General features: G+C 41.2%; 1 protein-coding gene across 1 annotated transcript in view; it reads left to right on the forward strand.

Annotated features, from left to right (window-relative positions):
* Positions 1 to 12,307: 12,307 nt before the first annotated feature.
* Positions 12,308 to 22,291, forward strand: part of dnah9l (dynein, axonemal, heavy polypeptide 9 like) — a 33,972-nt gene continuing 23,988 nt past the window's right edge. The window contains exons 1-24 of the mRNA XM_035670323.1: positions 12,308 to 12,421; positions 12,930 to 13,029; positions 13,427 to 13,638; positions 13,732 to 13,965; positions 14,215 to 14,382; positions 14,906 to 15,022; positions 15,351 to 15,488; positions 15,744 to 15,868; positions 16,666 to 16,861; positions 17,687 to 17,791; positions 17,942 to 18,133; positions 18,537 to 18,737; positions 18,851 to 19,186; positions 19,305 to 19,382; positions 19,459 to 19,514; positions 19,686 to 19,806; positions 19,933 to 20,102; positions 20,311 to 20,533; positions 20,622 to 20,738; positions 20,935 to 21,021; positions 21,140 to 21,298; positions 21,536 to 21,619; positions 21,723 to 21,881; positions 22,134 to 22,256. Coding sequence (XP_035526216.1) covers positions 12,329 to 12,421; positions 12,930 to 13,029; positions 13,427 to 13,638; positions 13,732 to 13,965; positions 14,215 to 14,382; positions 14,906 to 15,022; positions 15,351 to 15,488; positions 15,744 to 15,868; positions 16,666 to 16,861; positions 17,687 to 17,791; positions 17,942 to 18,133; positions 18,537 to 18,737; positions 18,851 to 19,186; positions 19,305 to 19,382; positions 19,459 to 19,514; positions 19,686 to 19,806; positions 19,933 to 20,102; positions 20,311 to 20,533; positions 20,622 to 20,738; positions 20,935 to 21,021; positions 21,140 to 21,298; positions 21,536 to 21,619; positions 21,723 to 21,881; positions 22,134 to 22,256 — 3,594 coding nt within the window. The 5' untranslated portion in view covers positions 12,308 to 12,328. The remainder of the gene's footprint in view (positions 12,422 to 12,929; positions 13,030 to 13,426; positions 13,639 to 13,731; positions 13,966 to 14,214; positions 14,383 to 14,905; positions 15,023 to 15,350; positions 15,489 to 15,743; positions 15,869 to 16,665; positions 16,862 to 17,686; positions 17,792 to 17,941; positions 18,134 to 18,536; positions 18,738 to 18,850; positions 19,187 to 19,304; positions 19,383 to 19,458; positions 19,515 to 19,685; positions 19,807 to 19,932; positions 20,103 to 20,310; positions 20,534 to 20,621; positions 20,739 to 20,934; positions 21,022 to 21,139; positions 21,299 to 21,535; positions 21,620 to 21,722; positions 21,882 to 22,133; positions 22,257 to 22,291) is intronic.

A 22,291-nucleotide genomic window follows, 5' to 3' on the forward strand; every position in this document is an offset into this window, starting at 1 on the left:
GGTGACAATGTGTTGTGATTGACAGCGGAAGGAGGGGGTTGATGGGAGGATTCTGTCAGCGACTGATAACAGCTGTCTGCTTCACTCATGAGAGAGACAGACACAAAGTGAGAAACAGAGAGTAAGAGACACACACGCACACACCTAAACAGATGCACAGTAATGCACCCTTGCATATATTTCCAATTAAAGTTGTTGCTTGCGTCATTCATAAGTTACGTAATGCATACGGAAAAAGGCAGATTACAGAGTCCATCATGTGAATTTCCATCTGCACAAACAATCCATCGTAGCCTGACACTGCTCTGTACCCCAGATGATAAACAGAGATGCCAAGTCACACATGCACACACACACATACACAGACTTATTAAACATTCATCGGAGTGAGTTTGGGGTAATGAACGGGAGTCAACAATGAATTATGGATCATATTCTAATGGTTGACTTACCCTTCTCATTACTGGCATGCTAATGTGATTGGGAAACAAATGATTATCAGCTTTATTAGAAAGGGGAAAAGAGCAGGAGAGAGCAGGGGCTCATGATCCCAAGACACCCCCTGACTGTTTCACCTGGAGGAATGAATGAGGTGGAAGAGGAGAAAATTGAGATATACATAGGGAAAGCGAGATCATTTTGAGACTTTGGACGACATCCACGGCCTTAATATTATTTTTTAATTTATGATCATATCTTTGACTCTGGCTCAGGACATAAAGTACAACATCTCATCTATTACAGTCCACTGGTCATTACTAATTAACACATTTAACTGTTTTAAATGCATTTTAGATTTATTGTATTTCTTCCTACAAATGTGTTGAAAAGTATTACATAATGAATTCCTCTCTGCAACACAAAATACATTTAATAACAGCAGTTCTGCACCAATCTGCACAGACCTACAGCTCCCAACCGATGTAATACATTGGAGTGCATGCATACACACCCTGAGGCATTTATCACAGCACTGGTCAAGGTGGAGACATCTCCCGCAATCCATCCCTCAGCTTATTGGCACCAAAAGACTTGCTTTTATGCCTTGCCCAGAGATTTATGAGCGACTAAAGGCGTGTGTGGGTGCGTGTGTGTGCGTGCATGAATGCATACATTAGCAGCATATGCACAGCTCGCAGTCTGAAAGGGATCAGGTTGATGTGCTTATTGACACCTCACCTCCCTCTCACTTCTTCCCCTCCCTGTGTCCCTTCTCCCCTCCCACCATCCATCTATCCCTCAATCCATCACCTTCCTTTAAAAGCCTGTTAGGGAACCCAATACCTTTCATTAGCACCGAAAGATTAGCTTTTTAGCAGGAGGGGTGTGTGTGTTTGAGTGAGAGACTGAGCAGAGAAACAGTGGGTGGGAGGGATAAATAAAGATAATCAAAGATGCCTGTGCCAGACAGCCACTTAGCTTAACCTACAGTGCGCTGAGCACATTCAAACACAAGCACACAGTTACACACATGGTTACAAGGCATTACACATCTCACAACACTGACATCGAAGGGTTTGAAACAGTTTGAAGAGTTTCATTCCAAAATAAGATACCCACCATTAGGAAGAACTGACATTGACTCCTACCAATTGATTGCTGGCATGAAAGTAAAGCTGATTATGGATTATAATTAAAGTTATGAGTCATCTTAATCCCTCTACTTGCAAAATACTCTGGTTTTGATGATATAATCATTTGGGTGGTTGAAATTAACAGATGAATTTTAGATAGCATCAAATTGGGATGAAATAGCATGAAAGACATAATAAAGTCATTGAATGAGGAGGAAATCATATCGTACTTTACATGACTTACAGACACTCTGGGAAAATACAGCTGCAGCTACGGCAATATTCTAACATAAGCTCTTATGTTTGAGGTTCCTTACTTTCAGTGAGCAGTTTGTCAGTAAACATGAAGGAAAAGCTATATACCACATTCCTTCAAGAAAGACAGATGGATATTGCTGCACAAATTCTAACTAAGATCTGTGTTTACTGTATAGTCTGTGTCTGACACCAATCATATAGCCTAACAATAAAGGCTTTTTTAAAACTGTAGTAATTGATCTTTCTGGCCACTTGCTGCCTATTTACTGTACACATCCAGCCGACATGGAGGATCATCATTAATCATTTGTTTCGTTCCACCTGGCAGATCTAAGTCCAATATTCACACTCCATAGAGCTCTGTCTGTTTTGGCCACCACCAACTCCTCAGAGAAACATTTCTCTAGCTTCTAAATGTTCTTCTAGGTTCTTCAGCTGGTCTGCTGTTTGGTGCTGAGCCAAACAGTGGGTTACAAGAGCTTTTTGCTGAAAACAGGTGCCCGTTTGCAGCTGGAAAAGTGACTGATGGAAGACAGAATCAAAAAAGTCAAAACAATTAGTTGAAACATGCTAAAACACAACGCAAGGCAGCTTTATTTATATAGCACGTTTCAAACAGAGAGGCAATTAAAATGTTCCTTAGAGCTAAGGAGGAACTGCAGCACCGGGTGGTAATTCTCTGTGGGTTTAGCACAGGTCCCCAGGGAGAGCGCCAGGATTTGAAGCCAATTTGACATAATGGCCAAATGGCTGCATATTGACAACATCATGTTATGCACAGCGGCCCAAAAATACTTCTCCCTATATGCTAACATTGTGAAAGAAGAAAATAGATTTTTTTTGACAGCTCCAGTGAAATTACTCGTTTCACTGTCAGAATTATATCCAGTCGTCCGCTAACATTAGGAAAGTCCAGAAGAGCTGCAATCATTTTATCTATGGATCTATGGGCCGCACACTGTGGAATCATATGCGGGAGATCCTGATCATTTTATTCCAGGAATTCTACATTTTTTGGCTTCATGCACCACTGAGCAGCTTGCATAGGAATGCACGGATGCCTGCCACCAGTGTTTACCTGTGCGTCAGGAGCACCTGCTTTTTGTTTCATTATTGCAGGAGCCAAGTAACTGTTGTTTTTCATTGCACATAAACACGATTTGGCTTCACAAAGCAATGTGTAGTTAACTACCCTACCTGCCTTTAATCAACATTACCACATCATAATGTGTTAGCTAATACATTTCTGTTTTAAAACGCACTTAATTTGTTTGTGTCATCAAAGCTGGCTTTTAACTGTTAGAAAAATATGGCAATATACAGTATGTCTGATTCAGTAAGTGTATGCAATGTATTAAGGCCCCCTTCATATCAAGGTATGACGTAGAAGCACATACACACACACACACAGACACTGTGTCATTAGGCACATTTTGAGTAATCTTGAAGGACTTCCCATCAGTGTACACAATACCAATGCATTTCCCCTGGGATATGATGGCAGTCCTATTAATCTATCAGGCAAACACACCTTACAGCACACACACAAGCAGAAAACACAGTTATTTAACCCACTATTTCCCTGGAGAGAGGGTCTTTAACAGTAACAAAGCAGTGTCCAATCACTTACATGCTTTTCCCTGGTGCCTCCTCTTTCCATAGAAAACAATCTGGAGAACAAGATTACACACACACGCACACACACACACACACATACAAAAGCATAATGCCCACACTCACTCACATACACACGTCTTCACCTAATACCCATCAGCTTTTGGGACAGAGGAAAATCTATATTTCATCTGAGGAGCTGAGGTGTTTGTGCACACGCTGAGTTTGTTTGTCATTAGGCCTAACCCCTGTGGCTCACCTAATCAGGTTGCTGTGTATGTGTGTGTGTTAAATTCTGTCTGTGAGGGCTTGAGAAAAGAATATGACTATGTGTGTATGCTTGAAAAGTGTCGAGGAGTGCGAGGCGTGGGAGACAGAATCGTGCAAACACACACTTGAGGCTGAATTAAAGTTATCGATCGGCCATGGCATGCTCTCACACAGGGATCAAAGCTTAACCCTGATCAATGACATTTGTTTGTTTGTTTGTGCGTGTGTTTTTATCAATCATCTCAATTTCCATTTTTCTAGAAAGCTGCATTAATATTCTTAGACTCCACATGTTTTATAACCAGGCTCCATCTTCCTTGCCGCTATGTAACAAGACCAGAAAGAGTCTACAGCCATGCTAGTGGCTATATGAGGTGCTCTGGGCTAAATGCTAATGTAAGCATGCTAATATACAATGCTAACACACCGATGTTTAGTAGGAACAACGTTTACCTGGTTGTCATCTTAGTTTAGTGTGTTAGCATGCTGACATTTACCAATTTCCAGTAAACACAAAGAACAGCTGAGGAATGTATTCCGCCATAATTCAAAGAATTAGACAAATAAGAATGTTTATTTCATGATGGAGCTGGATGAAAACCCAGGGGATCACCAAAGTTACTTCAATTCATCCTGAAGAGGACGTGAATGTATGTATTGCATTTCATGGCAATTCATCTACATAATTGCTCTTTTTTTTTTGCTCAAAACCACAAATATGATTTTGACGTCAGGGGATCACCAAAGTCTTTAGAATTTATCTTCTCGGGACCGTAAATGTCTGAACCAAAGTACTGAACTGACTGACAGACCAAATTGCAATCCATAGACTTTAATTAACAGTGTTGGTCTAGTGAACCGAAAGAGCATCCTTCACCAATATTGAGAAAAGCACTCTCTACTGAGGTATCCTTGAGCAAGACACTGAATTCCCACCACATTTGCTCTGTGACTAAGAGAATTCCCTCTTTGGTAGTCAAGCAGAACAAAAAGATTTAACAACATGAATATTAACAAGTAACCACATGATAACTATGTGGACAGCAGCGTGAAGCCCTGTTCTGCTGACTATCCAACCCTGCCTGTGGCCTCAACTCCACACTCAGCTAACAACTACTCAAGAGTTTCCCTTTTGCTAATAAGGACATTGGACGGCACAGTTAACCTATATGCAACATTAAACTAATTGCTGGCCACTGCAATAATTGCGAGCGAATGGCCAAGATGACAGACAATCAGACTTTGTGCCCTACAATCTTATTCACCAGAGTGAAACCTCAGTCTGTCATTTCCCGCTGTCTACCTTCATTAGCACGTCTTCACATGTAATGGCCGAGCACTGTGGCAGCCAATCAGATGTAGTGTAGTCATTTGAAAGAGGGGGTTGGTGGTACAGTTCCTGTGTCAGTGTGTCTTATTCCCTGCTTTGTTCTCTGACATATTTTAATGGTACCATGGAAACGTTTGGCTCCTTTCACCTCATTTGGCTTAACCACTGAGCATGAAAAAAGATATAGGGTATAGTATGGTATTACTTTTTATCTAATCACATCGTGGGGGGAGGGTCTAACGGAAGGTAAATGTCTTTGAAGTAAGACGGCTCTGCTCAAGAGCTTTAGTTTTGTCTCCTTTCTTAAAAGTTAAAGAAACAAAGTGAGATATTAAAATTTTCCTTTAGTTTTTTTTACCTCTCTCATCAGCACTCTTAAAATGCTATCCACCACTGGAGAGGACCAGAAAGGTGTAATTTGTATTTGTTCAGACATTACCCAGGTGTATTTCACTCCTCCTTTATTGTTTTATGGTCTTAATATCTCTGAGGTGAGCAGATGATGATAAATCAATAGAAACATACTTTCTCTCTATGTCAAAAACCAAGGGAACACTCAGCGTGTGTTTGTGTCTGAGCCTGAATCCACAAACACACTTGGTTTGTGTGTACTACAGTAGTATCAGTGTGTGAATACCTATAGCAATATGCTTCCTATATGCCCACAGTGGAGTTATGCCTAATCCAATTCAGCTATTGGCAAGGAGCACACATAATATACCTCTCCCCAAAGCTTATATGGGTATTCATAAGCAACAAGAGGATAAGGCATGGAAGAAATTTTGATTTAGACCATCTAGGGGACATTCTCTGAAGCCTGATAGAGAAACAGCCCCATCTACAGGACAGAAGAGTTACTGGAAACCCACACAAAACCTCCCTCCTCATACAGGGAAGGTTTTGTACCCAACTTTAAATTCCAGTGCATCTCTTTGTCTCAGCAAAGCTTAATGAGCCTCCTGAGAGCATGCCCAGGTGAACTTGCTGTAAGAGGAAACTACCTATGTCTAACACAGCACAGAACAATGCTGTTCTTTTTTCTTTTTTTTTTACAGAAAATACTGTATCTGCAGATTTTGGAGGGGACACTGCAGTACTTTGCCAGTGAAATAAGGGTGTTCTTTTACACAGAGTGTTGACTTAGTGAACAACATCCTGGAAGTGGTCAGCATGGACTCAGCATTTCTGAACACAAGTTGCTGGGGTCCCCTCAACTAGAAAGCACAAACACACTTGATATACTCAGAGGAGAGCAAGCTCAGGACTTAAATACACAAACACACACATCCTGGGAGATTGGCCATGCTCTCTAACCTCTTCCTGTGCACACAGACCTGCCTCTCAAATATCACTGAGTCCAGACAGAGGAGAAAGACCTTTGCAGAACAAAGGAGAGGGCTGATAAAGAAGAGCTTGCTGGTGACACTCTGCCTTTTCTCCCAACTACAAAGAAAACGCCTGCCCCTGGTGGCTCGTCTGGATTGTCCCCCTCTTTCGACTCATTTCTGTTTGGAGAAAAAGACCAAAGACGTAGAAACAGGAAAGCTGGCAGGACAGAAGAGGGGGGCAATTTTGAAGTGGGTCAGCTTGGAGTGATGAAAGGGAGAAGAGGGCAGTTGCAGAGTGGAGAGGGGATAAAGAGACCAAAAGAGGAACAGTAATAGGGGTTTTAGAATGAGAAACTGAGGGGGATTAAGCAGAGTCACCTTGACAAGAGGGGTCACATTTCATCCAAACTGACACTCTTTGTAAAGGTGCCTGAGGTGTCTGAGGTGTCAACTAGCTGCTTACATTTTCACATTTTTACTCGCCACAACAAAAAAGCAAACTGCAAAAGTGAACATACATTAGCATCGGATAAAATGTGCATTATAATGGGTAACGCTTGCTCTAACCAACTCCACGGATCTCTGCCAATAGTGCTTTTGCGCATGTGTGTGTGCGTCCAAAAGAGCTGGCAGCCATGCAGAGGTATGGGACAGATGTGTGTGTCGGTCATTACTGTAATCGCTCCATTTACTTCATCTACCCTGGGAGGGACGGCTGGTCAGCACCATCTGGACACACACACACACACACACACACACACACACACAAGCCCATACATGGCAATCACCAGCCATGGTAGGGTCTCATGGGTAGTCAGTCAGCAACAGGAGGGAAGCTCTGAAATGATCACTACGCGTGTGTGTGCTTCTGTGAGTCTGTGACAGTGTGTATGCATTTGCCATCTTTGTCACTGTCTCAATTTCTCTCTCTTTCCCTGGTGACATTTTTCTCTCTTCTTGCGTTTGCCCCCCCCCCCCGTCTTTTTTCTCCTTTTCCATCCCTCTCTCTGCCTCCCCTGAGTCCAACTGCTTCAGAAATACATGAAACTGTCATTTCTCCCCGGAGACTAAAAGACAAAATGAAAAAGGCCATGGTGAGTAGTAGTAAGTGTGGACTTGTTCGAGACACCTAGTGCCTGAAGAGATGATGGCCGTCTTAGTGTGTGTGTGACTGTGTGAGTCTGCGTGTGTGTGCAGTTGAAAGATACAGACGTCAAAGCTCATCTACATGTAATTTTCCTCCCCTGACTGAGGACAGGGAAAGGGTGATGAGGAGAGGAGTAGAGGAGCTGTTCGAGGGGAGAGACAGAGAGAGAGCCAGTCTGAAGCTCCGGACTCAAGAGCGGCAGTCTGATCGTCAAGCAACACGTAGCCATGGCAACGGCAAATGGAGAGAGTGAGGAGGAGAGTTGGAGAAACAGAGGAGGAGAAAAGAAATGAGGGAGACGCTTCAGGTTAAAACTACATTGCTGAGGGATTAAATAAGAGTATAGCACGTGCTATGCTATGCTACATTGGAGTAGAATATTACATCCACTTACAGGTGATATTTCAGTTACAGTAAAGAGCTGGGAGTTTAAATATTGCCTAAGGATACATTTTTCCATTTGCCCTCTTACTCCTTCTGTTTACATTACTCAGCAATGACTCTGTTCAAAGCTACTCTTGAATATTTATCACCAATAGCCGGCCAAGTGCATATCTTTATTCTGCTGTTGCTCTTCTGCTCCTTCATCACTCTATTCTCCCACTCATTTGTATTCTGTAAAGCCCGCTGCCCCTCCTCATTCTCCACCCCAGCATACACCCTCTCTGCCCCCCACCCCACCCCCCTTTGTCTCTCCATTGGCTCCCTCTCCTGCTCCTCTTGTCCCCCTGTTGTCCTAAGATCTCTTTTTCTGGCCTGCATCCCTCCATCCCTGCAGAGCAGAGCTGACATTGGGCATGAGGTCAGAGAGATGGGCAGTCATGCTCCTGCTGTCAGCAGGCTCAAATGGGCTTAGATACAGTATGTGTGGAGACACCCAAGGGACACCCTCGCTTGCCTTAGGCTCTGGACAGGCATACACACACACACACAGAAGCCTCACACATTCAGCGACACACTTTTGTAGGCATATAATAGTAGAAATAGATACATGCATACTACATACATTAAAACCAACAAAAACTGCATCCTTACATACCATATGAAGACATTCCTTCGAGCTGCATCACATTACAATGAGCATTCATGCAAGCACACACACAAAACATACACAAACACACACATGCATTCACTTATGCAAGCAGAGTGAGGCATGGAATTACAGATTTCAGAAAGGACAAAGTCCCTAGGAGAACTTCCAGGGATTATTGGCTGGTATAGCTCGCGTTGTTGAACAATGGAAATATTCACTGCTGATGAATACTGAACACTTAAAAATAAAAACATAATCCTCCAAAGGTCATACACATCAATTAAGCATATTTACGTCATACGAAGTGAAAAATTACTTACATTAATTGTATCCAATGTTTAAAAGTGGCTACAGGGGAGTGATTACAGAAAACAAGGTGCCTGCGTGAATAGGGGGGGAATGGTTAAACTATATTTATACATTATGTAGGAATACTAGAGATTGCAGCATTTGACAACAGTTAAATCATTAAGTTTTGATTAGCCTTCTATTAAAGGGATGCTTAGATTATCTATTTTTACTGTGGCATAACCCTATATAATGTATGACCATAAGGTTAGCGACACACTCAAATGTCAGACATCCCAGAAAAGCTTTGCCTTCTCCAGTCAGCCCATTTTAAATTTGGATATGATTACATCCATGTATTAAGGTTAAACTCAGAAAGTGAAGGATCTTAAAAGGGTAATCATTGCTGTGGTATTTTAAGTAACACAGTTAGAGAAATGTCCCATTTTCCATGTTTTTATATAAATGGCATAACATGTGTAATAGGATGTCATGGCTAGGGTCACTTTGGATTACAGTTGAAGGATGCCCTCAGAAACTCTGTACCACACTGCCCCCATGTGGTAATAATACACAGTGCAAGGGTTAGTAGAAGTACACAAAATACCTGTTGTACTGCATTTGGAAGAATCTGAAGAAAATGTTTCTCTCTTTACATTAACAATTGACACATGTTCTCCCACATATTAAAATGAGCAAACCCAAACAATGCAACAATTCTGAGTCCAATTGTTCTGCCCTCTGACACACAGACATACAATTGGTAATTTCACAAATTATAGTATTTCCTATTTGATACCAATTAAGCTATAACACTGAAACCCCTAAAAGTGTAATATCATTACCTGTCCTGGAGGTGTCACTGAAGTTAGGTCTCCTCTGAAGGCTCAGGTTACAGGATTAGGTTGCAGGCCATACAGGCTACACAGTCTCCAGCATGCAGGATAGTGAAGCCATCCTATGCTGCGTTGTCACAGTGACAAGTTAACCTATCCATCAAGGTGTGTATCACTTTTCCAGTGTATTGCCTTCAGAGCCGGAGAAGAGAGAAGAAACAAAGTTGGGACAGTAGAAAGAGTGCATCATTGATCTTGACAGGAGGGAGGTGAGTTTGCACCTTTTATCTCACTTTACATGTCCCCTACACACTGAATCAAGTAGTAGTATCCTTGACTTTATTCTTCTTCATACCAGCTGAGTCTTCATGGCTGAGGCCACCGGCACGAGCAGTAACAGTGGAGGTTTAGGCAGTGGAGGGGCTGGAGGAGTGCGTGTCCCCCAGGAGCCCTCTCTCAAAGCTGGGGTAGTGTTGTCAGATGAGAGGGTGGACTTCCTTCGGGAACAGGCCTTCTGTGTGCTGCGAGTGAAGACGGATAAGTGGAACCGCTTCATTGGAGCAGAAGAGAACCAGAAGATTATACTGGATTTCCTGGACCACATCTGGACCAACAGACTGCTGCTCTTCACTGGGCCTGGGGGGACATTGCATGCAGGGGATGCTCAGGTAAGAAATACACACAGGCCAAAGGTAAATACACAAAGGCATAAACTGAGTTTAAAAAAAAAAAGTTTAGGCACCTGCTTTCATAAATGTGTGTCATTCTCTTTTTCATCATCTTGGCTAAAGTCAATTTTGTAGGGAAATTCAATTATGGTTATAGCCTTGAGTAAATACTTAATGGTGTAGTTCATCTCTGGTTTTCTGTATGCACTGTATGTTAGAAATTCTGTATACTAATATCCCTGAGGTGAAGATACAATGAAACAGTGATGTGCACACATGCACAGCGGCTGAAGTTGAGGCACATTTCATTATCTGTTGGCCTGGGTGGCATGAAACTCCATTTGTTAAATAAAATATCGCAGCAAAATTCCTCATATCCTCAGAGAAAAAACTGAAAACTCTGTCATGGACATACAATTACATACTGATTTTATCTTTTAAAAAAAGACAATGAGCTGACGTACAGGCCAGGTACACGTCTTCAACAAAATCTCCCAGGCTACAATCCATCTAACATAGACATTTTTTGAAATAAGTCACTACTTATTTCTAGTGCTTTCAATGCTGTTGAAAGCATTCCTACTGTTTTTGCATCTGTGAAGACGTCCCCACCATGGAAGACCAAGCTGCTGTGTGTGCTAAAGAGGGGCGTAAAGAGAATCGCCCGCCAGGGATTCAAACACCAACTATGGCTGGGAGAAGTGCCTGGGTACCCCATGGAGCACCTACCTATGGTCATCTCTGAGGTGGGCTAGTGTGTGTGTGTGTGTGTCTGAGTTTAAAAAGGCCAGCTCATACACTAATGCAGATGGCCTATATGATGTGTGTGAAGAGTTGGGTTTTTCCACCCAGAATATTGCTGGCAGGACAAAGGAAGAATGCATGATGTGTTTATAATACAGCTTGTGTTTGAATGCATAGGTGCTGGTGTGTGTGCTGTCCAATGGTCTGAACCATGAGGACTGGCCTCGGGTGGTGTCTGATGACATCCACAGGCACCTGGAGAAGCTGAGGAGCAGGGTGGTGACCCTCAGAGGCCGTGCTGAGGGACGGACACTGCTGCCGCTGCCACTGTGTGTGGAGAGGGCACGACCTCAGGACATTGTACTCAGGTCAGTGTTTATAGCCTAGCTAACTTCGCGTTCGTCTTTATTTCCAGTTAAAACGTTTTGACAACACCCCCACAGGCCGTTTAACGACACTCACTGCATTTAGTTAAATACTTCAGCTGGAGATTTAAAAAAAATATGATCCGTGTTTTACCTGTTTAACTCGAAGACTGTTCAACCAGTAGCCGGAAGTGACTAACTTACCTGCTTGTTTTGTATGACGCAACAAAATAAAATAATAATAAATAAAAGCATCACAAAATTAAACTTATTTGTATCCGTTTTTGTATGTCTTCATATAAGATTTCAAGAGCTACACAAGAGAAGCAACTATTCATAAAGCAAAAAAAAAAAAAATTAAGTCACATTTTCGGGCGCCATCTTTGTTTACTTTAAGTGCAACTTGAGAATCACTAGCTAAACTTCTTTATTGTTAAACAGATGGAATCGTTTTCATTCCAGTTAGTTAGAAACTATAAAGAGTCCCTATGAAATATCTCTAAAACAGTGGTTGTCAGTTGACCTGCAGGGTTTGGCTCAACAGATGCACCGATGTTAGCTATTGTTAATGTCATTGATTCATTCATACATTTCTCATGGAGCTTTGAACGTAACATGTAAGCTGCTTTGTGGAGAGGATAAACTGAAATATTTCCACTGGTCAAGACATTTACAGTCCTATTTGTAGTTTTCCTGCTATACCTTCATCTTTGAAAGTCCATATTGCCATTTTTACCCACACTGATTGCCTCACTCTCTGTCTCCCTCAGCCCCACTGGTTGGCCACTGGACCGTGGCTTGTTATACTCTATAGAAACTCTGATAGTTCAGTGGTCTGGACAGATATGGAATGTCCTGAAGAAAGACTCTGGTATGGTGCTGCTCCAGGGAGACCACCCAGGCCCCAGTGTGGAGCTGCAGTTTTGGACCACTCAGAGGGAAAACCTGCTGGGCATCCAATCACAAGTATGACATAAGCTCTGTGGAAGTTGGCAGGAGTGCAGTCAATACAAAATGTACACTGAAACTGTAGTTCTCAAAGTTCCAGCAATAGAGGTGTTTTTCAATTTGTAGGCTGGATATGAGACTCTTGTTAATCCTAAAGACCAGTCCACAGCTTGAAAGGGCTGAATTAGTAAATGTCCACTCCACTAATGGAGTCCTCATTTATCTTTATTAGGTAGACCTGTTCAGTCTAATACAATCTAATACAACTGTTCTGTCATAAAGTCTACTTTTGATGATGCCTGTAAAGCTCGGTTGTTGACACTGTGTTTTCGCATTGAGGTCATAGTTAGTGGTGACGTACTCGACTGCATTATATTCAGAGATGTTTCTAATAATCTGCCACACCCATGTATGTAAATAGGATAGAAAATTAGAAACGCCTCTTGATATAATGTAGTCTAGTACCTTTCGGACAAACATTTTAAACTTTGTAAAGTTAAAGCAGCTATGATGTTCTTTTTTTCAGATCCAGAGCCCCAAAGTGGAGCACATTATGGAGATCCTGAGTCGAGTCAAGAGCAGTTACTACTCCTCCTTCAAGGACATATGCCTCAAAGTCAATGAGGGTAGATCAGCATTATTCATCATTTATCAGTACTAATTAATTAATTTCCTCATTCTGTCATCTAGTCTCTCACACCCCAACTTCTCATTCAGAATTTAAGAAACATATTAAGCATTGTCTTAATATATGCTGCTATATTATTAAAACAGTGTCCTCCAGAACTGTTTCTTCATTTTTCAAATATACAAATAACTTGTTTTTTCTAAGTACAAAATATTTGTATTTAGGCTGATAATTTCTTCTGAATAGTATACCTTTTTTGTGAGTCATCATGCTCATTTAGCAATAATAACGTGGCAATCACATTGCCACTGTTACTGTATGGAATGAATTTTGTTAAATTAACCCCTAATTAGGATCATGTTATCCATGAGTGCTTCTATATGTGATTATCATAGCGGTGCTGGAAGCAGAGGACATAGATCTGTATCTACGCCCTCTGAGGAGACTGATCAGCAGCTTAGAAGAGAGGAGTTTTCCACAGATAGACGCTCTACTGCCTCCTCTTTTCCACACACTCTGTCTCATCTGGAGCCAATCCCAATACTACTGCACTCCACAACGCATGGTGGTTCTCTTGCAGGAGTTCTGCAACCTGATCATTGAAAAGGTACAGTGACGCATCTCTGTGTCTATGTGTGGAAGAGAGGGTGACAGAAATTTAAACAACTGATCTTCTCAATAATTGTGTGTCTTCATCCAGGCCTTTTCCTACCTTATCCCTGAAGAACTGTTTAAGATGGAGCTTGAGGAGGGAGTGGAAAGAGTTCAGATTACCATCTCAGTTCTCCGCACATTCAAGCAATTGTTTCATACTTACCGCCAGCGCATCCCCAAGTTCTACAGACACACCCAGACCATCAAGCTGTGGGACTTTCCGGCTACGCTTGTGTTCCAGCGTTCAGACCGCATCATGGAAAGGCTGCTTATGATCGAGGTGCATGGATTGACTTGCTTAGTACTGCATGCGTTTGTTTTAGACAAAGATTAAAATTGTGTACAGAAAAAGATGCCAGAACATGATCTTTATAAGTAGTAAACTTCTGTATATTAATTGTTAATGTATATTTTTGATTTATTGTCTGTTGATTTGTTTATTGTTTATCAAAACTGGAAGTGTTTTTTACATGATTTCCTCAATCCTATCTCCCCGACCAACCAGTGACTCTTGTCTTCTCATCTATAGGAACTTTTTGCAACAGCTTTGGACTTTTTGAAACTGGAGAAGGTTGAACTGGGTGGATCCAGAGGGAAAGTCCTCAGTGAGATGGTCTTCAGCATGAGCGAGGAGTTTCAGGACCGGTGGCGGGCCCTCAGAGAGAGCAAATATGACCCCTTGGACTATACTAACGATGTAAGGCCCAGTGAGCTTGTTGCGGTTGACTTTGATATCACACCGCTATGTAATTAATAAGCCCAAAAGGTTTGTGATTCACAGCACTTTATAAGTGGCATTGACAGGCACAGCTGAATCATAAAAAATAGCAATTAGATGTTATTTTCCTGCTCAGCAGTATAGTAATTGAAAAATAGCAAAGCAAAGTAGTTGCTAAGCAACAAGCAAGAATCAGTGACAGCAGGCATTATTAGTCAGTGCATCAATATTTAATTTCTTAGATATTTTACAGCTATTTTACAACAGCTTCCAGTGTGACTCAGCCAATCAAAACTGGCACTCTATCAGAAATTGATTTGTGTTATAATATATTTTTCACGTGTGTGTTATTTCAGCTCAGCTAAGGAGAACTTGAAGTGCTGCAATGATAATGTAATGGAATAAAAATTGCCTGATAAGTAGACTGAAGGCTTTTTAATCAGGAAAGGGACTAAAAATATCATTATATCATTTCCTAAGTCTAATGCCATCTTGTGTCCAGGATTTTGTGCGTCACTACAATCGTTTCATGGAGCAGAACAGAGATTTTGATCAGAGGCTGGGAACTATCCTCAATCTGGCCTTCCAGCACTCCAAGAATCTGAAGTCAACCTTTAAGGTATGTCAGTTATCCCGGGACTCCTTAAACAATCCTGTCCCGATATTTAGCCATATACTTGCAGGTCGCTCAGGGACAATGAGGTTGATTAATTGCACTTTTTCAGTACTGTATCTGTTTAAAGGAGCATTCACCATGTTAGCGTAGTGTAATCACATTGATTTCAGTTGAGAAGCATTTGGTCATTCCTGGAAATTTCCACATATTGGGGGCTTAGATTAAAAACAGGGAACCTTCTACATAAATCAGAACTATATTATTGCACATCATATTAACCTTAATGTCTGAAATGTACACTGTCCTGAAACTGTTTTTGTGTCTCATCTAGTTGGTGAAGATTTTCAGCACCCTGCTTGAGAGACCCAGGATCCACCAGTTGTTCTCTCCTAACTATAACGTGTTGTTGGCCATGTTCAACCAGGAAATAGACCACTGCCAGTTTATACTTGATCAACACAGGGATGGGGTAAGAGGTTGAACAGAAATTACTATTCTCAATGACTTTGAAATTTGAATATTGACACAGTTACTTATAATGTATAATATACAAATGTGGTCAGACTACTGCCAATTACCACACTAAATTATGCCATAGAAGGGAAGTCTCTATGAGTTGAATATGACAAATATGGTATTATAATTCACACACGTCTTTGGAAAAAGTATTATTAATGAATATGACTCAGTCATCAGCCAAATTAGTTCAGCCTTTGTGTTTCAGCTGCGGTCAGGCTGTGCTGTCTTGGGGAAGAATATGCCGTCAGTGGCTGGAAACCTCAAATGGTCACAGGAGCTTCGGAATCGCATCCTGACCAACAGGGGCAACCTCTGCCAGCTGGCGCATATGTATGGATCAACAGGGCTGATCACACGCAGACACAATTATCTCATGAAGCAACTGTCATCCAGCATCTGCTGTTGAATTTACCTTAAAATCCATCAATAAATATACAATACAGACTTTTAAATGTCCACTGCGTAACATTTAGGATGATCTATTGGCATAAATGGAATATAATATTCATATCACATACATTATGTTTTCATTAGTGTATAATCACCTAAAAATAAGATTTTATTTATTTTCATTACCGTAGAATTGTAATAGGTCCTCTTCTACGCAGTCCGCCATGTTGAGCTGCCATGTTTCTGCAGTTGTTCAGAACAGACAAACCAAACACTGGCTCTAAATAGGTCCTTTTGTGTTTTTCGCTTCACCTCACTACCCGTTCTCATTCCCAGGTTGTCACATACTGACTAACTTCATCACAATTTAGAACAGTTAAATAATTTAGGTTGATGATCTGTTTTGGTTTAAAAGAAATTGAAGTCATCAATATTTCAAAAGGGTTATTTAGCTAAACTATTTGCAAGAAAATGTTCTAGACTGGCTCATAACTGTGATAGTATCCTATTATGCAGTTTTGATATCCATATTAAAAGATTACTTTAGCATTGAAGTCCTATAACATTGTCAGACTCATTATGGCACCCTATATTATAAACAATGCAACTTTGAGCAGCATGTACAATGCAAGAATATAGTTTACTGGTCAAACATAAGATGCAAATGGCCTTGATATTTGACTACATATCTTCATTATTCTTTGACTTTTTTGCCCCTTTCCCTCTCTCCCTCCCAGGCCTCTGGGGTCTGCTGAAGCAGATGATGTCCTCCAAAAGTGTGAGCACATTTTGGAGGTTCTGGACCAGCATGATGAGGAGCTGTTCTCAGAGTGGACTGAAGGCCTGGAAGAAGTCTGTCAAACCCACCTGGAAGAACCACTGCTCACAGTGGACACTGACACAGGCCTGTACCAGGTCAACCTCAGTCCTGCAGTAAGTACAGAGAAGATGCAATCACCAAGAGATATATTTATTAATCAGATATTATGCAACTGTGTTAAATGTACAGTGTTTGTCTGGTTCAAGACTGGTGCAGAAGTGTGCAGTCATCCTGCTAACACATCAGATAAAATGGTGCTACATTCAGAGAATTATAGTGGAAAGTTCATGATACACATTCAGTTGTACAAATAATTCCATGATTAAACTTGGTTTTAAACTTGTAGTTTACACCACAAATAAGAGGTTAAAACTTTCAAATATATAAATATAGATTTCTGCTGCAACATATAACTGATTATTGCAATGCAATATTGATGTAGCTAAAATCATGAAAGCTTTTACATTGGCTTCATTTTCATTTCTTAGCATCCAGTAGTGTGTATCAAATTACCAGCAGTAGCAGCATTGGTTGATTTTGAATAAACAGAGGAACTATTTTGCATTAGCAGAAATAACCGCAGTATGTGAACAGACAACAGAGAAAATCACAAAAAAGTCTTCTACAAAAACTGCAGCAGCAATGAATATGTATAACCAGCGATGTAAAAATCGGGCACTATAATCCAAAGATAAACAACTTATCTGATGCACTGTGTATTTGTGTGTGCACTTCCAATGTACTTATAAGAAGGCCAATCACTGTTATTATCTACCACTCAGTTATTCATAATAGACATTTGATCTTGATGAGATCTCTACTTTAAGATGCTTTTCCTGTCTATTCATGTTTTTGCTGTCAAGATAAAAAGAAACAAAACAGTGTACTACAACTTTAGATCTAATTACTACTTTTACTCCTCCACTCTCTCTCCTCAGCTGATATCAGTGCTAAGAGAGGTGAAGTATCTGGGCATGTTGAAGAACCAAAACATTCCTAAAGCAGCTTTCTACCTTTACTCCAAACGGGAGAAACTCTACATGGTGGGTAACTAAGCGTCTAGTGTTGCATTGGATATAGTGTCAGACAGCTGTGAGCTACTGTATGTGGCTGTATGTTGTTTTTTTGTTTTGACCTTAAAAACGTTAAAAATGGTAAGAATTAATGTGTTAATGCTACATTGTGTCCTGTAGTACACACAGACACTGACTTTGGTGACCCAGTGGTACAACCAGCTCCACAGTACCATCCTAGCTGTAGAGCTGGGATTGGTGAAAGATGAGATGGATGGGTCAAGACGACAGCTGGGGCCGGCCCTCGGGGAGCTGACCTGGGCTCAAGATGACCTATGGGACTACATTCAGAACACTAGAGACCTGGTCAAGGTACTAAATATTTCTTGTGTGTTTTAAGGAAATCTTTTGACTGCATTGTCATCAAACTAAAGATGTAAGGCAATGCTAGTTTTTCAGTACTCATGTTGACACTATTTTTCAGCATATTCACACTATTCAGCTATATTTAAATACAATAAAAAATCCTGTCCTGGCTGCATTGTGTGCTGAAATATAAAAAGATAGGTAAAAGTTTGTACAATGTAAGTATCACAAGCTGCAGTGAAACTATTGCCTGCCAACGTAGCATGAAACCTGGCATTATCCTCATGTGGTCCAAGCCAGTTTCCCTCAATTAGAACAAACACAACTGAAACAAAAAGCAACATGGGGCTGTCAACCAAAGGAGATGTAATTACTGGTTGTTGCTTTTCGTCTTTTTTGCTTTCGTCAGAGCATTTCTAGTCGAGTCCAGAAGAGTAAAGCTAATGTGGAGGCCATCCAGGCCCTTATGGGAAAATTCAGCCACCGTGCCTTCATCACCAGAAAGAGCCGTGGTTCTACTCTCCTCATCTTCTCAGACATTGAAGAGAGTGTTTCCAAACAGCACACTCTCATCAGCAGTACAGGGGAGCAAATACACAAACTGCTGCAGGTATATTTACTCATCTTAATCCTGATGTTGGAGAGAAGGACGCGTATTATCTGCAGAACTCACTCATATTCTATGGCATCTATGATTACCCATCAATTTCCACTGTGCTGCAGGAGAATCAGTCCCTGCTCGGTGTTACAGACCTGGACAGCAGTGAGTGGCAGGCCTACACAGACTATGTGGACCGCATGATCCTGACGGGCTTCTCCAGTGCCGTACGCTGCTCCCTGCAGTACTTCATGGACAACACAGATGCAGCACTGCGCATAACACCACTGTTTGAGGTCCAACTGGTACTCAACAGCAGTGAGATGACCTTTGACCCCTCTCTGGACTTCAGCAACAGTGGTAACTTCTATGATATTGTGGATAAGATGGTGGCCAACATCACCAACATGGCGTCCTTCATTCCCAGAGTGGCAAAGCATAAACAGCTGGATAACTATCAGGTGCTATACAGATTAGATTATAGGTTTATACACAGTGTGCATACATATACCTATACAGAAATGTATTTACATGTACACACACCCTTGTCATATGCAATTTTGTTTCTTCATCTTGTAGTGCGACATAAATGAAATGGAGGATTTGTCAGAGATGTGCCATGTAATCCGCTCACGGGCACGCGCAGCTATTGCCAAGGTAAGTGTTTTTGTTTTCTGTCCACACATGCAGGCTCATTTATGATGCATACAGTAAAGACTGCGTTGATTTTCAGGTTAGAGAATATCAGGGATCATTTGCAAGCTACCGCTACCTCTGGACTGACGACAGGTCAGGAGTGTTTGGCTTTCTATCATTTTGTTACATCCATCATTTTTTTCCTACTAAAATACACACATATAGGTTTTCTAAATAGCCCTTTGAGTGAAATGAACAAGGATATTTTAGAAAGAAAGAATTTTTAAACAACATTTTAAGCAAAAGGTTGGTCTTTTTTCACAGGTCTGAATTTATGAGGCAGTTTTTGCTATATGGCCATGTGCTGAGTACAGAGGAAGCAGAGCTGTATGCTGATTATGAACTGAAAAAGAACCCACCCACCCTTGACAACTTCAAAGAACAGGTATACTTCAAATTCTTTAGTTCAAACAGCAATTAACTTTATTTGGCTTGACCATCATTTAGTGTATTTATGTGGCTGGTCAGTGCAACCATAGTTTCTAAGTGACTGTATCATTCTTTCCTCTAGATCAACCTGTTTGAGTCTCTGTATATACGAGTGAGCAAGATGGAGGACAGGAGGGTGTTTTGTGGCTGGTTACAGCTAGATATCAGACCCTTCAAGCACACACTGATGAATGTCATCAAGAGATGGAGCTGGATGTTCAAGGAGCACCTGCTCAACCACGTGAACCAGAGGTCAGATGCATGCATAAACAAGCACGGACAAGTGCAAACACACATGTTTATCATTCTAAATTGACAAGAACTACAGAAAACGATGAGAATTATTTGAAATTTTAAAAAAAGTCATATAAAATAAACAGTGGCAAATTATTGTTTATGTTTAAAACATTGTAAACTGTAATGTGACCTTACATTATCCTCCCTCCTCCCCATCCTGCAGCGTGAGAGAATTATCTTCTTTTGTCGAGGACACGGCCCATGGTCTTTCCAAGAAGGTGTCAGATGGCGACTATGCAGGCCTTGTGGACATCATGGGACACCTCATGGCCATACGAGACAGACAGATCAGCACCGAACAGCATTTCAAACCTCTCAAGTCCACTGCTGAACTCCTCAAGACCTACGGGCAGCAGCTGCCAGAGAGTGTCTACACACAGCTAGAAGTGTGTACAAATACAGAGATAAACACATTTACAGATATGTACATTTATCATTATGTTACATTCTTCACTTTGTCACCACAAAACACAGGAGCTGCCGGAGAAGTGGAAGAGTTTGAGGAAAATTGCTTTCACAGTTAAACATGAAGTGGCGCCGCTACAATCAAATGAAGTTTCAGTTATACGCAGGAAATGTGTCCGGTTTGAGGTGAGGCTGCGTGTGAGCCGGATAGGATGTCAGTGTCACAACCCCTTACAAAGAGCTCAATATCTGACATATAAACCTCCTCACTTTCTTTCCTGCATTATATATGACTGACCACCACTCGCCAGATATGCTATTAACTGCTGCTTCAGAGTATCCTGAATGTACAGTGTTTTTTGTTTTTTTTTCCACCTTTTAGGTCAAGCAGCATGAGTTCAGAGAACTGTTTCGGACTGAACCAATCTTTAAGATCAATGTGGAAGAGCCATATAAACTAATTGATAAGGTGAGCACTTGTATTCAAAAGGAAAAGTCATTCAAGTAGCACCTTACAGTGTATGATTAAATCCAATCTAACAAACCCAATTTTAAACCACAGCATTTAAAAGCATCTCTGTCTCCAGTCTAATCGAGTAGTAGCAGTGATGGAGGCAGAAATGAAGAAGCTGCAGGACACAGCTGATCTGTTCGAAGTCAATTTCCCAGACTACAAGCAACTGCGCCAGTGTCGCTCTGACATTATACTGGTCAAAGCAGTCTGGGACATGGTCATCTTTGTTAAGGTACATTTTGATTTCTTAGCTATCTTGGAGCTCTATAGATAAATCATTGACAAGAGAAAAGTGCCTGCATAGTGAGACTATGTCACTGCGAGTTTCTACATTGCATACACCCACAGGCTATGAATTCCATACCGTATCTATAGATGACATAAAGACTGTAGGGGAAAATAGATTTTTCTCTGTAAAGCTCAGTAGAGAATCACAGATTTAATGTATCCATTCTCCTTTCCATGCCAGACCAGTATAGATGATTGGACCAAGACTCCATGGAAAGAGATCAATGTAGAGCAGATGGACATGGAGCTCAGACGATTCGCCAAAGTATGAAGAGCTTTCATGGACAAACAATCTAATCTTTCATTTTTGCTCAGGTTGAGGAAAACAGTACATTTTGCTCATAATTTACCTCTGTTGCACATCACAGGAGATGAAGGTGCTGGATAAGGAGGTGCGTGTGTGGGATGTCTACATGGGTCTGGAGTCTACTGTGAAGAACCTGCTGACCTCTCTGAGAGCCGTCAACGAGCTGCAAAACTCTGCTGTCAGAGAAAGACACTGGCAGCAGCTTATGAACACCACCAGGGTATGAGGCTATCTATACTGCTACTTCATAATGTTTCAAACCATCTTCAATAATGGTTCATCAGTGATTACAATCTGCACTGTATACAATACTTGCCACTCTACTGATTTCTTCTTCTGTTCTTTAATCTAGTCTTCATGTACTCTACCTTCATTCAACCATCCTGCCAACTTGTGATTTCAGTGAACCCAATTATCCTGATCTGAAATCTGATCACACTCCTGGTTGTCAATTATTACTTTTGGTCCTCAGGTCAGGTTTGTGATGGGGGAAGGCACCACCCTGGGGGACCTTTTGGAATTACAGCTTCACCGTGTGGAGGATGAGGTCAAAAACATAGTGGACAAGGCTGTGAAAGAAATGGCCATAGAGAAAGTAAGAATCACAGAGACCGACCAGATAAAAAAATT

The sequence above is a fragment of the Morone saxatilis genome, unplaced genomic scaffold (assembly GCF_004916995.1).
Source record: "Morone saxatilis isolate NCDOM2014 unplaced genomic scaffold, NCSU_SB_2.0 Contig23, whole genome shotgun sequence".
Taxonomy (NCBI): Eukaryota; Metazoa; Chordata; class Actinopteri; family Moronidae; genus Morone; species Morone saxatilis.